Genomic DNA, 14,376 nt, shown 5'->3' on the forward strand with positions numbered 1-14,376 from the left:
CTAAATTTACCCGAGGCAGATTATCATATTGCATTCCTGACAGGTGCCCAGCCTAGAAAAGGTGCGTGACACTTTGTTGAAGGACTATCATGGAGCAGATCTCAAGATGGCAATCTAGTGCCATCAATATTGATTGTCTCTCAACTACCGGCCCACCCCCAGAGAACAATGTTATTTCTACACAAGGGCCTGCAGGTGGGGTGAGCACATCTGGGGGAGGGGGAAGGAGTTTTCCAGCTGAGCACACAGCAGAAAGGTCCAGAGAGGCTATACTTAAGAAGTGGCGCTGCTCTGTGCAGCCACGCTGACCATCACAACATGGCAGAAGGACTGGTTGGAGACCGACAAGGCAGGAGGGATTCTGCCCAGCCTCAACTGCTGACAAATCCCAGAGTCAGAGGCAGGATGAAATCAGACTAGAGAAGGGTGCTCATCAGGACGTTTGTTCTTTGGCAAAGATCTGTAACTCTTGAGCCGTCTCAGTGACTGTGGTTCAGATATTCCTTTGTTAACCCCGAGTTCCTTGCTTGCCTACCACATTGTCTCTAAGGGGTTAATCTTAAAGCCCAGCGTGGCCACAGCCCAGATGGGACTCAGAGGCAATGTGTGTAAACAAAGCAAGGGGGCTGGGAGATCTGAGGCCCTGGTTTCAGGCCTGGGGGCAGCTGGACTGCAGAATCCCACATCCCAAGGGAGGGCTCAGTCAAGGGGTCAGACAACCTGTTACCCCTCAGTGCTCACCCCAGCACCCACAGCTATTCCAGTCCTGCTCCAACTTCTTCCCAGATCTGCTAATGCCCCTCAGTCCTCACCCCCAACACCCCATCCCAGCCCTGGGCTTTCCCAGTGCATCTCAGTGTTGGATTGCATTGTCCCTTTCTGCCGCCATCCAGCTCTTTAGCCCCTAGTGGGCAACACCAGGGATTTCCCTACACCCCCCCTGAATTTCCCCAACGCCCCCCCGCCCCAGTTTTGTGAACTAGTTACATGCAGTGTTGCCAATTTTGTGATTGTTTGGAAATTTGAATTGAAATTGAAACATTAATACATACTTTAAAAGCATATACAGTGTATGATAAAATACATGTATCTGAAAAAGTCGAATAGATTTGAAAAGTATGAACATAGACTAGCTTCCTTCTACAGCTGTTGTTTTTTATGACAATGTCAGTGCATTCATTTCGGCGATGTTGGCCAACCTAATAATTTCAAATTATGATTTGTAAGCAAAGTCTAAATGAGCTCTCCCTGACAGCTAGTGATGAGCTGGGGGCTGGGAGGGGAAAAGGCTTCAGGACCAGATTGTATTTACATTCACACCTAATCTACCTAGGTATCCAGCAAACAGAGCGGTGTTGCCCAAGTGATAGATTTTGGCTGGGGTTGGGTTACAAATCACTTGAATGGGAGTTGGGGGGGGGAATGAAATGTTGTTGTTCTTATTGTCGGAGTAAAGGGCAGTAGAACTGTCCTGAGCCTGTGCTGACTGAGGGCATCGAGAGAGAGTGTGGGGAGAGGTGTTTAGCTTGATGGTCTGCCTGAGTCACAAGTACTAGCTGACCTGCCCCTCTCCACTGTTTAAAGACAGAGCTGATTGGGCTCCATAGAGAGTCTTTTGTTCTGTTAAGTGATCACTACAGCTGAAATCACTGAGAATCAGGTCTACGTGCTCAGACCTGCAGTGGGGACAGTGTTTCTGTGGAAGAGACAGCCCAGCCTGCACTAGCAGCGAGGTTCCCCCTCTGAGAGCTCAGCTGAAATCACTGAGAGCTGGTGGAACCTCAAGAGACCAACTCGCAGAGGTCACAGTGCCAAGTGGCAGCAGAAGGTGACGGTGCAGGGCCATTGTCAACAGAGCGATGGAGTGAACGGTGGCACAATGAACAACAGTGGCCAGAGCAAACAGTGAGCAGCTGGAGGAACAAGCAAGGTGCCTTCTTGCCCCCCAAGTGGGAGGTGAACTCACGTGAAAGCGCCTCTGAACTCTGAGTCTCCACTGACCAAGGACAACACCGGTGAGTGGGGTGCGGTGGAGGGGAAAGTGAGGGGCACGTTAAATAAACATTTGTTTGTTGGACTATATTTTAGTGACTTTGCTCCAGAATGCTAGATTTGTGACAGGGAATGGAAACTTACATAAATCTGTTTCCTAGTAGACCAAGATTTTTAAAACACATTATTGTTTTCTCACATTGTTGCTATCTTGAGAGGCCATTATGTTGGGGAGTTTCTGTACTAAGCATTTTTATTATTATAATTAATTTTTACATAAGAACGGCCATACTGGTTCAGACCAGTGGTCCATATAGGCCAGTATCCTGTCTTCCGACAGTGGTCAAGGCCAGGTGCCCCAGAGGGAATGAACAGAACAGGTAGTCATCAAGTGATCCATTACCTGTTGCCCACTCTCAGCTTCTGGCAAACATGCTAGGGACACTCAGAGCATGGTGTTGCATCCCTCCCCATTCTGGCTAATAGCCACTGATGGACCTATTCTCCAGAATTTATCCAGTTCTTTTTTTAATCCTCTTATAGTTTTGGTCTTCACAGCATCCCCTGGCAAAGAGTTTCATGGGTTGACTTTATCTTGTGTGAAGAAGTACTTCCTTTTGTTTTTTTTAAACCTGCTGCCTATTAATGCAATTGGGTGACTGCTAGTTCTTGTGTTATGTGAAGGATTAAATAACATTTCCTTATTCACTTTCTTCACACCAGTCAAGATTTTCTAGACCTTTATCATATCCCTCCTTAGTCGTCTCTTTTCTAAGCTGAAAATTCCCAGTCATTTTAATCTCTCCTCCTGTTTCATACCCCTAATCATTTTAGTTGCCCATCTCTGTACCTTTTCCAATTCCAATATATCCTTTTTGGGATGGGGTGACCAGATCTGCACACAGTATTCAAGGTGTGCGCGTACCATGGATTTATATAGAGGCAATATGATATTTTCTGTCTTATTCACTATCCCTTTCTTAATGATTCCTGACATTCTGTTTGCTATGTTGATTGCCGCTGCACATTGAGTGGATGTTTTCAGAGAACGATCCACAATGACCCCAACATCTCTTTCTTGAGTGGTAACAGCTAATTTAGACCCCATCATTTGATATGTACAACTGGGATTGTGTTTTCCAATGTGCATTACTTTGAATTTATCAACAGTGAATTTCATCTGCCATTTTGTTGCCCAGTCACCCAGTTTTTTGAGATCCTTTTGTAGCTCTTCGCAGTCTACTTTGGACTTAACGATCTTGAATAGTTTTGTATCATCTGCAAATTTTGCCACCTCACTGTTTACCCATTTTTCCAGATCATTTATGAATATGTTGAACAGTAATGGTCCCCGTACCGACCCCTCAGGGATACCACTATTTATCTCTCTCCATTCTGAAAACGGATAATTTATTCCTACCCTTTGTTTCCCATCTTTTAACCAGTTACTGAACCATGAGAGGACTTCCCTCTTATCCCATGATGGTTTACTTTTCAAAAGTCAATTTAAATTAAATATTTTTTTAAAAGAAATTATATTTGCTTTAGAAATCTAGAACTGTTATGTGTTTTGGTGTATTTTGCATTATCCTTATGTTAAATTTGCATTATCCTAACAAAACATTTAATTTATTCATATCTCTTTTATATATTGCAGGTCAAAGTGAAAATGAAAAGACAAAAAATAATGCAACAATTTTTCCACTCAAAGGCCTCAAAAAAAAGGTGAAGAACACATCAAGAACCAAGAATATATCAACATGTCATCTGAAGGTTCAAGTGGTGTATCTACATCCGACCAGCCCGAAGCACAAATACAGCTACGTACTGAAGAAACAGTGTCTCCAAAACCTAAAGGCAGTTCCCGATGTTTTTCAGTCAAATTGTTCCCATTTATTGAAGTTACAAAAGATGGCTACTGGTGCACCTCTTGCAAAAAAGCTTACGAAGAAGGAAAGCTTCCCAATGCTACAGTTGGTAAAAGTGGAGGAGCTGGGCTTGTCAGACCGATCAGCAAAGCCAATGCTGACAAACGACATGAAAAGGCTGCAAAACACCAGGTCTCTGGAGTGCATCAACATGCAGAAAGCCTTATAAGCCCCCTTTCAAAGCCAATTTTAGAAGTACTTAATGAGGCTGTTAAGAATGCTGGAGACACAACACAGTTCATGCGAACAAACATGGCTGTGGCATCCTACTTTCTATTTAAGCAAGAGATACCACACACTACAAACTGGAGGCCAATGTTAAGCGCATTGTTACTTGTTCATCCTGAAGTTGAACACTGGTTCCGAACAAGACCAGCAAATGCTCACTATCTTTCTGCAAGAAACTCAGCTGACTGGCTAGAAGCATGCGGTGCAACAGTGAAAGACTCAACAGTTGAAAAAGTGAAGAACTCTCTCATCACATTCAAAAAATTTGCATACATGGCTGATGAATGCACCGATGCAAATGGTCATCAAGTATTAAGTCATTGTGTACGTTATCTTGATGTCAGTGGTAGGCCAGTAAATGCATTTCTAGATGTTCAAGTTATAGAAGACACATCGGCTGCATGTGTGACAACCCACATCTTAGAAGAGTTAAATGCTTGTCAGTTGGACCCCAAAGAGATGGCTGCTTGTGCATTTGATGGAGCTGCAAACTTCTCTGGAAGACATGGGGGAGTACAAGCTTTGCTCAGAGAAAAGTATAACCCTAATCTCTCCTATACACACTGCAGAGGCCATCTACTCCAAATAGACCTAGTACGAGTTGAAGACTCTTCAAAAGACATTTAAAAAGCTATAAATTTAATGTCTTCATGATATTCTTTTTTCAGCAAGAGTCCAAAAAGACTTAATATCTTGGAAATATAGAAGATACACTAGGACTGAAGTTCAAATTAGTCCAACCTGGGAAAACTCGCTGGCTTTCTGAGCCTGAAAACTCGCTGAGCGATCCTTGGCTGTTGTCTTAAAACTACTCCAGCCATTATTACTGGCTTTGGAAAGTATCTACCAAGATGGGGTGGATCTAAGTAGTGAGGCTGGTGGATTACTTTTGCTACTACATTCATAGAAGACTATTGCGATTCTCTCTCTTGTAAGTCTACAGTTGAAACCATTTGGGTCATTAAACAATGCCATCCAGGCATCTGCTACAACAGGAGTAGATCTTTGTCCAACAATAGAAGCTACATTTGGATCGATCAGAGAGCTATCCATTGAAAACGTACTGGAAGAAGCAAAGACGTCAGTCCAGAAGTTGACTAATGAAGGCATTTATATTGAATCCTTGAGTTAAGAGGACAAGAAGTGTTTGTTAAGACAACCAAAAAAGTACATAGACTTGATTCTTAAAAATCTACAACAGCGACTTCTAGATTCTACTCAACCCCTACGTAGCTTTTACAGATCCCTGTCCTATAAAACACCGACAGCTGAGTGGAGTGAGGCACTGCCGGCAATGGGGCTGCCATGCGCTCAGGACAGAATAGAGAATTTGAACACACGGTGGAATATCGTATGACGAATGAATGAAGATTTGACTTCAACTTCTTTTTTATCATAACTAGTGGCTTCACCTGATCTTTATGCTGTTTCCTGGGATGAAAGAAGTAGAAATTCATCTCTTGCTACTCCCAGTCACAACAGCTACAGTTGAGCGTTCTTTTGCCTTGTTGAATAGAATTTTGTGTTTTGAAAGAAGTCGCCTTGTGCCTGATCATGTGAATGATCTAATGAGCATATCAATTGAAGGAATGGAAGTACCAGACACACGAGAAGCCACCAAAGATGAACACATTGCATTCAAGAAGTTCGTTAACAGAGTTGTGCAAAATTATAACAAGAAACCAAGAAGGATGTAGATGTAGAGCTTCATAGAAGGCTTGAGTAGCCAACTTTAATTTGTGTGATGATTTTAAAACATGAGTTAAATCTAATAAACTGTTCGTGAAACATTTTTCCGTTTTTACTATGGTGCCATACAGCCCACCTTCACCCTCACGGTCTCGCCCCTCATCAGCCCTGACACTCCCCCCCGCCCAGTTAATTCGAACACCCCCCCCAATTTCAATTCCTGGGGTAAACACTGCAGCAACACTCTCCCAGGAGTCTGCTCCCTTGAATGGTGCGTCTCCCCCTTTCTCTCCTGGCTCAGATGCTTCTGAAGGCGGCAGATGGCTCTGCGCTGAAGAATGAGAAGCTGCAGCTCTTTGTTAGCTATGGAGATAAGAATAAGACCCAGACCTTCCTGACGGACGAGTCTGGCAGAGCGTCCTTCGAGCTGGACACCTCTGGCTGGACCGGGAGCGTCACTCTGAAGGTAAGAGACGGGCCTCCGAGCCCCAGTGTGGCCCCTGCACTCCAGCCTCTGTTATTGTGTCTGTGATTTGTGATGTTTATTAGGGTAGTGCCTAAGGAGCAGCCAGGATCGGGGCCCCATGGTGCTGGGCGCTGCATACACTCAGCGTAGCAAACGGCCCTGCCCGAAGAGCCTGCAGGCTGAATAGCCAGACCAGACGGTGGGTGGAGGAAGGCGCAGAACCCACCAGCAGAGTCATCAAAGGGGTGACACAAACGGCATCTTAGTGCCACCACTTGTCTTCTCATTCATATTCGGGGTGGGGTTTAGTTAGGAAGGTCGCCCCCTTCGGGCAGCTCAGCTCAGGAGCTGCCCCATTGCCGCTGTCGGGCTGCCCCATTCGAACCGCTGGGGTTTTCCAGGTCACTCTTACGGACGCAGGGCAAGAGGCCATGGGGATGAGCTCAGTCAGCAGCATCAGAGCCTGGCCCGCCCCGGCTGCATTCCTGTCCTGTGCTGGGTACTCAGCACCCCAGCGATCCCCATCTCTCTCTCTGTCCCCCAGGGGCACTTCAAGCAGGTGAACGACAGCGCTGAGGATGACACAGTCTCTCCCATTTACCCGGATACCCATCGTTACCTGGAGCCCTTCTACTCCAAGAGCCAGAGTTTCCTAAAGATCCGCTCTCTGGGTCGGGTGCTGCCCTGCGACCAGGCCCAGCAGCTCCAGGTGGATTACGTCATTGCTAGGGAGGCCCTGGGGAACGGGTCCAGGAGCCTGGATTTCACCTTCCTGGTGAGCCCCATGATGGGAGACTAAAGCGTGTATGTCCGTGTGTTTGTGTGCATGTGTGTGTGTGAGCATGAGCTGCGGAGTCAGCGCTGTGACCCCACAGCAGAGCAGTGGGGAATGGAACGGTTCCTTTGAATTACAAGGGCTGGGCTAGATCAGGACGGGACTTTTCCCCTTTCCCCACTAGGGGCCCTGGTTCCAATCTGGCCCCAAAGTGGGGGCTGGCTGGCCTGGGGGGGCTGGGGAATGGGATACCTGCCTGAATGTTCTTTCTTGCACCCCCACCTCTGCTGGCTCAGTCCGTGGGGAGGAGAGGCTGCACCCTCCCCTGACTCCAGCCTGTGTGGCCATCCCCACGTCGGGGCATTTGTCAGCCCCCTGTATAGCATCAGCTTGTGACCCACTCTGCCTGGGGTAGCCCTCACTGGAAATGCCAAGATCAGGGCAGGCTGCAAACAGAAGAGCAGATTCTCTGAAAACTGGTGGTTCACACTGAAGTTGGACTCACCAACCAGTCGCAAACTGTTCCTGATTCCCCACACTGGTTGTCAAGAAGCTAAAAAAGAAATCACACAGCCCCCTTTACTGCATTCCAGTTCTCTGGCTCCCAATCAGCGCCAAGGTCCAGTACAGTGAGAAGTCATTTAAAACCTCTACTCACTATACAAAATGTTCTTCTGACCCCAAAGTGTGAGCCACGTCACCAAGTCAATGTTAGTTTGGATCTTACCCAAATACCACGCTGGCAGCCAATCCTTTAGTGTCTGAAATGAAAGGTTTCTTATAAGGAAAAAGGAAAGAAGAAGAGGAGAGTTGTTAAATGGTAAAGCAATCACACTCAGAGACTTCAAAGTCCATATATCAGGTTCTGAGCAGTATTGGTGAGTTTGCTGGCTTGAAAGTCCCTCTGGAACAGATCCACAGCTTGGATGGGTCGTTCAGTCTTTTGTTCAGAGCTTTGTTTGTGGAAAAGTGACTCCAGAGGTAAGAAGCAGGAAAGGAGACAAAATGGAGACGATGCAGCTGCCCTTTATAGTCCTTTTGCCATGCGGCTGTTACTTCCTTTGTCCCAAACACAAGCCGCACAGCACATGGCATGGAAAAGCCTTAGAGTTCTCTGCCCACCAGCCTGCCCTACAGGCCTTGCTGACTCATAAGGTGTGTCCCCTAGTTCCTTTCAGTGGGTTCACTGTAGGGCTGATGACCCGTGATGTGCCATCGAACAGGCTAGGCAGTGCTGATGCCAATCTGCGTGGGGGTGTCACCCAGAACTACAGCATGAGTTTTGAAATACAGATGTACCATACAGGCCTAGAACACAATACAAAGGTGATACAAACAAGATCATCGTACTTGGCAAATCATACCATTTTCACAGACACCTCACATGGCATATCTGGTCAGATTCCCTGCAATTTTATAATGTTGGTATCAATCATACCATAAAGTGTCTCCCAGATTCCACACAGCATCACAAGCTCAGTGACTCCCGTCTCCTCCTCCGCAGGTCGTGGGCAAGGGAGCCATCGCCAGGATCCTCCACAAGGGGCTGGACCTCAGGGAGGGGGCTGGTAAGTAGCGGGGGAGGGGTCTGTGCAGATAGGGGGCGCCCAGGGGGCAACTGGGGATTAAGCCCCAAAGCAGGGGCCGGGCTGGAGGAGGGGGCTCTTCTGGCAGGGCCTGACTTCCCCTGGGTGTTTCCCACTGTCCCTAGTGCTGAAGGGCTCCTTCTCTGTGGAGCTGCCCATTGGTGCTCAGCTGGCGCCCGCTGCCAAGGTGCTGGGTTACACAGTACTGCCCAATGGAGAGATGGCTGCTGACAGCACCCTGCTGCACATGGCCAAGTGCCTCCCGAACAAGGTGAGCCTGGGGCTCAGGGCGGAGGAGCCTCTGGGGTGGGGAAATCACTCCCTGCCCCATAACAGGAGCGCTGAGCAGGGGCATCGCTGGGTGCCCTCGGCCCCCCCTTCCCCGGCCTTACAGCAACACCAGGGTCTTTGTGATTGTGCCAGCTCCGATGAATTGATCACTAGCCATTTCATCCCCGTCTGCAGGCGTTCCCGCGGTAACAGGAAATGCTCCTGCCCCCACACAATGTAGGAGCAGGTGCCTACACTCCCCCCCCCCATTCCGCTCGCCCTGGCCCCAGCAAGTACCTGCTTCCCCAAACCCTTCCTGCCTCCCCCAGCCCACCCTGCTTCCCTCAGCCTCTCACTCCGGGCCCAGCAGGTACCTGGTGCCTGCCTGCCCCACCCCTCGTCCTCCCTGTACCCAGCTCCCCAGAGCTCCTGCTTCTCCTGTCCCTCCCGCCCCACTGACCAGGTCCAGGCAGGTACCTGTGACCCAGCCCCTCCCCGTCCCGCTCTGGGCTCCCCGGCAGGGACCTGCTGCCCTGAGCCTCCCCACTCCCCAGTCTGCCCAGCCACATGCTCCCCCAACCCCGCAGAACTTCTGCCGCCTCAATCCTACCCACTGCCCATCCTCCAAACTGCGCTGCCTCTGCTCACCCTGCGAGATTCCTGGGGCGGGGGGCAGGATATGATGGTCTGATCCCCCTTCCTCTCTGGAGTCTTGTGTGGGTCGCCAGCTGGCCATATTTCTTTAGAGGGCTTCTAAAGACTGGGGCACAAGTGTCAACAGACCCCCCCTACCCCCAGCAGTGCTGTGCGTGTCCAGACACACTGGGAGGGGCAGGGGAGTGGAGAAGCCAGAGGACAGACAGCAGCCCAGGGCTTCGTCCTTGTCAAGAATCTCAGGACTTTTAGGGGTCTGACGCATGAGTTTTATCTGGGGGGGCTGGCGATCCCATCGTATTCCTGCCCCCCTGCACCTCCTATCCCGCTACCCCCGGGGTGTCTATGAATAACTGCAGCTCCATGAGCCATCCCACGGGGTGCTGAATGAGCCTGGACTGTCTCAATCCTCGCGCCCCCGAGCACCGACTCTCAAAGCCCCAGCCCTTCAGCCAGTGGGGTCTGGGGCCAGAGTGACACTTGGTGCCTGCCCCGCCCCTGCCCTGGCCTGTCTCCTCCTGCCCCTGGGGGTCTCTCTCCCCGTCCCCTCTGACACGCTGTGCCTCCCCAGGTGAAGCTGGCCTTCTCGCAGGACCGGGCCCTGCCGGGCTCAGAGCTCCAGCTGCGGGTGCAGGCTGCCCCCGGGTCCCTGTGCGCCATCCGCGCCGTGGATCAGAGCGTGCTGCTCATGAAGCCTGAAGCCGAGCTCAGCGTCGACATGGTAAGTCCAGAGCAGCTCGGCCACTCGCCCGGCCCCTCCCGCTCGAGTCCTCCCCCCATGCAGGGAGGGGTGATGCATGGCTGCTGGGGGACCTCGAGGCCACCTCTCCCCATCTGAGGGCTGCTCCCATGGCACTTGACAGCCCCTAACTCTGGGGGTCCCCATTTGCCTTGCCTGTTCTTCCATTGGCCCTAGCAGTGCCCCGCTCCCGGCACCCTCCCCCCCCACCCCGCCCTCGGCTCTGGGTGGGAACATGGAGCTCGGAGCTGAGATAATGGCCGGGATAACAGGAGCTCACTCTCCAGGGCAGAGCTGGTCCCCTGGAGCAGAGGAAGGAGAATTCCCTCCCCCCAGGGGTCAGCTGGCCAGGTGCATTGTGGGAGTTGTCCCTGCCCGGCTGATGATTCGGAATCGCACTCGGTCCATCGCTGGCGCCTGCCATCCAGGGGCTCACGGGCTCTGCACACGGCGAGTGGAGCCTCCCAAGTCCCGTGGGGCAGCAGCAGATGGGACTTGACGAGCCAGGGGCTGAGTCACGTGTCCCTGCGAGCCATGGTCCCAGTGCCAGCCCCCAGCGAGGCCCCTCTGTGATCCGGACAGAGTGGGAGAGGGGCGCTAAAAGCCATTCACTGCCTCACAGAGAGAAGGGGCACGTGACCTCCCTCCCTCAGGTTCTCCCAGGGCGTTGGGAGCCACGGGTCCCTCTCCTAGGACTGTGTGGGGGAGATGCAAGGACAGACGCCCACGTGGGGGATGGGGCTGGGTGCTGGGCAGGGTGCGGGGAGGTGTCCAGGCTAGAGATGAGGCTGGGGCGAGAGCGGAGGTTTGTGGGGTGATGTGTTAGTGGGAGGAGGGGCAGGAGCTGGCTCTGGGGTAGCTCATGTCTTGGTTTCGTGGCTGATGTGGTCTGTGTTTGTCTTTAGGTCTATAACTTGCTCCCCGATTTTCCCCAAGGAGACTATCCCGCCGCAGCTCATGAGCCTGACTCATGTTCTAATATGCACGGTGCTCAAAGTCCAGCTTTTCACTGCCACGGCTTAAGTCGCAGGTGGAGGTGTCGCAGAGGGACTAGCAGCTGGACTCCTCCACCACGTGACGCCTACAGCCTGTTTAAGGTAGGATTGCTCCTGGCCATGCCTCACACTCCTCTGTAGCCTGAAAGGACTAAGCTGGCTCCAATGTGCTCAGAGCTGCTGGCACCCAGGGGTGACATCCCACCAAACAGTCCGGCCTCTTCTAATGAATCCCCAGGGACACTCCCAGCTAACTCAGGCCTGGGAAACACCTCCCCAGGCACCTTCAGGCAAGGCTCAGGCCCTGGGACGTATTCAGAGAGCAGGAACGCCCCATCCCGCCCCACTCCTGGGCACAGGGGTGTTACAGGCGGCGCTGGCAGCACCACCTCCACTTACGGTTCTCTGGCACTTCCCGTTAGAAGTTTTCATTTCTTGTAACTTTGTCTGACTGAAACGTTTGAGACTGAAATTCCTCCAGCCAGGGGTCAGCTGCAGGCCGAACTTTCTGAGGCATTTTAGCTAACACAGCTCAGCAGTTGCTCAGAAGGGGAGGTGGGGAAAATACTCTGTTTCTCTATGATAAAATGAAGCTATTTAATTGAAAAGGTCCCTGCCTCGGAGCAGAGACTTGAACCTTGGCCAGGAGGTTTCCCTGGGGTCAGGGAGGTGCCCTTTGCCTTTCCCATGGCATCCAGGCCCCATTTGGATGAATGGGAAGCCCCTGGGAATGGCAGGACCCACATGCCCAGCAGAGGCTTGGAGTTTGGCAGCCTTATTCTGCGAGGAATCTCTCTGCACCACGCCTGCTCCATCCCCTCCTACGTGCCAACCTGCCTGTGTGCACCTTCGCCACAGAGCGACTGAGCCTGCTCCAGCCCGGGGCCACAGGGGCAGAGCAGGATTTTCCTGAAATGGCTCCTCCGGCCAGCAGGACCTGCGGTGGCACTGGGTGTGGGAACGGGGCTGCTGGAGACGGTGCCTCTGGCGCTCCGAGTGCTCCCCAGCCGGTCCCAGGCAGCCTGGAGGAGGAGGAAGCCACCTGAGTGAGATGTGCAGAGGGGGCAAGGAGGGGGAGGGGATGGGTGCAGAGGAGGCAAGGACAGGGTTTGGGGATAGGGCAGAGGGGGCAAGAGGGAGTTGGGGGGATGGAAAGAGGGGTCAAGGAGGGGTGGGGGATGGGTGCGGAGGAGGAAAGGAGGGGCTGGGGGATAGGTGCAGGGGGGCAAGGAGGGGATTGAGGGAAGGGGTAAAGAGGGGCAAGGAGGGAGTGGGGGTGATGGCATCTTGCCCCAGGAGAGGGAGGGATGGACGGCGTCCTCCCAAAGCCCGCAGGGGGCTGGGAGTCAGGAGACGGGGGCTCTGTCCCAGCTGGGGGCTGCTCTGAGTGATGGCAGCCTCCCCAGGGCCTGGGATCCCAGTCAGACGGCCATAGTGGAATGGGCCGAGCTCGCCCTCCCGCTGCCAGCAGCCCCGTACAGGGAGCGTGGTGCCCATGGCACCCAGCACCGCTGCATCTAGGGGCTGCCCAGTAGCCAAGTCACTCCCCAGAACTGTCCCCCAGGCGGGCAGGGGCGTTGGGTTCTGGGCACCACGGGACCAGACAGATGCTGCCATGGGGGGAGCTCGGGGAGGCGCGGCCGGCCCCATGGGCGGGTGCTGCACGTTGCAGCGGGGCGGCAGCTCTGCTCGAGCAGAGGTTGAGTGTCACTGGGTGTTTAAAAGAGGAGTGTCTGAGTGCTCTGACATCCACAGCCTGGCCTGAGATTTGCTGTGCCTCGTGGCAGTGCAGGGTGGGGCTAGGGGGCCAAATGTGGGGTCATTTGAGCAGGGGTGGGGGGACTCAAGATACAGCCCCCCTCATAAAACGTGTTTACACAACCGCCCAGTTCTCATTGTGCTGTTTGCCCACACTTGGGGCTCCAGCTCTGGCTCTGATTCTCCCGAAGTGATCTCAGCTGCTCGGGATTTACCCCAGCTAGTGCCCCACCCCTGCCTCTGGGGAGCAATATTCCCAACGTAACTGAGGGGAACGGTCAGAACCCGAGCGGGGGCGACCTGAACTGAGGCCCCAGAGAGTGGGATGCGCATGTGCAGCCGGGCTGGGGCTCTGTGGAGTTTTGCCCGAGACCGAAATCTCAGACTGAGGGTGATGTTTTCAAGGGCTGAAAGAGCCACGTGCAGATGCTGCCATTCCTGCAGAGGGTTGTCAAGGAAATGAGCATCGACCAGAGGGAAGGGCAAAGCTCCAGCACCCGGTTAGGAGAATCCAAGCAGGCTCCTCAGAGCTGGACTGAGGCAGATTGGAGCCTTTGAGGTTCACGTGCCCCTCTCTTCCTGTCTCAGGCAGAGCTCTGTGTGATGGGATCCCCGGGTACAACCTGGGACTGGGATACTGCTGTGGCCGCTTAACTCTCCAACCTGGGTTGTCTCTCACAATGCTTTGCTAGTGACAAGCAGCAAACCCCTCCAGGTGCTGTTATCGCTCAGCACAACAGCATGTGGAGCCCCCCACCCAGCTAGATTGCATGAATGCTCCCAGAGCACATACAAATCACACAGAGAAAGGCACCAGCCAGTCTTGCAAACCACCCGCCTTGCACCCCGGAACTGTACCGTCTTGCCCTAGTCAGAAGCCTGACCAGGATAAGTTTATAACCCAGTCCTCCCCTCCCTCGATGTGGAGAGGGGACACACACTAGCCTTTGTAACCTCAGCTGAGATTTTCCAAGACTTCAACCAAAACACCCTGTTTTCTGTAAAATATAAAACAGATTTATTAACTACAGAAAGATAGCGATTCAGTGGTAGGCACAAAAGGTCAGAGATAGTTACCAACGAAAATAAAAGGTAAGTGCACAGTCTAAATCTTAAACCTTAATTACACTAGGCAGTATTTGGGTCAAGCAATTTTCTCACCCCACTAGAGGTTATAGTTCTTAATACACAGGTGTGACGTTGCACTCCATATGTTTTATGGAAATATGCTTATGAGTGTAAATATGATGTCACTGGAATATGCTTTATGCAAAAGGTCTCTTGTAGGGTATTATA

At 52.1% G+C, this 14,376-nt stretch overlaps 1 protein-coding gene across 1 annotated transcript in view; it reads left to right on the forward strand.

The window, feature by feature from the left end:
- The window catches only part of LOC141978356 (alpha-2-macroglobulin-like protein 1), a 46,016-nt gene that overhangs the window by 14,786 nt on the left and 16,854 nt on the right, over positions 1 to 14,376 (forward strand). The window contains exons 11-16 of the mRNA XM_074940390.1: positions 6,139 to 6,303; positions 6,848 to 7,078; positions 8,583 to 8,646; positions 8,790 to 8,935; positions 10,160 to 10,309; positions 11,233 to 11,424. Coding sequence (XP_074796491.1) covers positions 6,139 to 6,303; positions 6,848 to 7,078; positions 8,583 to 8,646; positions 8,790 to 8,935; positions 10,160 to 10,309; positions 11,233 to 11,424 — 948 coding nt within the window. The remainder of the gene's footprint in view (positions 1 to 6,138; positions 6,304 to 6,847; positions 7,079 to 8,582; positions 8,647 to 8,789; positions 8,936 to 10,159; positions 10,310 to 11,232; positions 11,425 to 14,376) is intronic.

This window comes from Natator depressus, chromosome 27, assembly GCF_965152275.1.
Source record: "Natator depressus isolate rNatDep1 chromosome 27, rNatDep2.hap1, whole genome shotgun sequence".
NCBI lineage: Eukaryota > Metazoa > Chordata > Testudines > Cheloniidae > Natator > Natator depressus.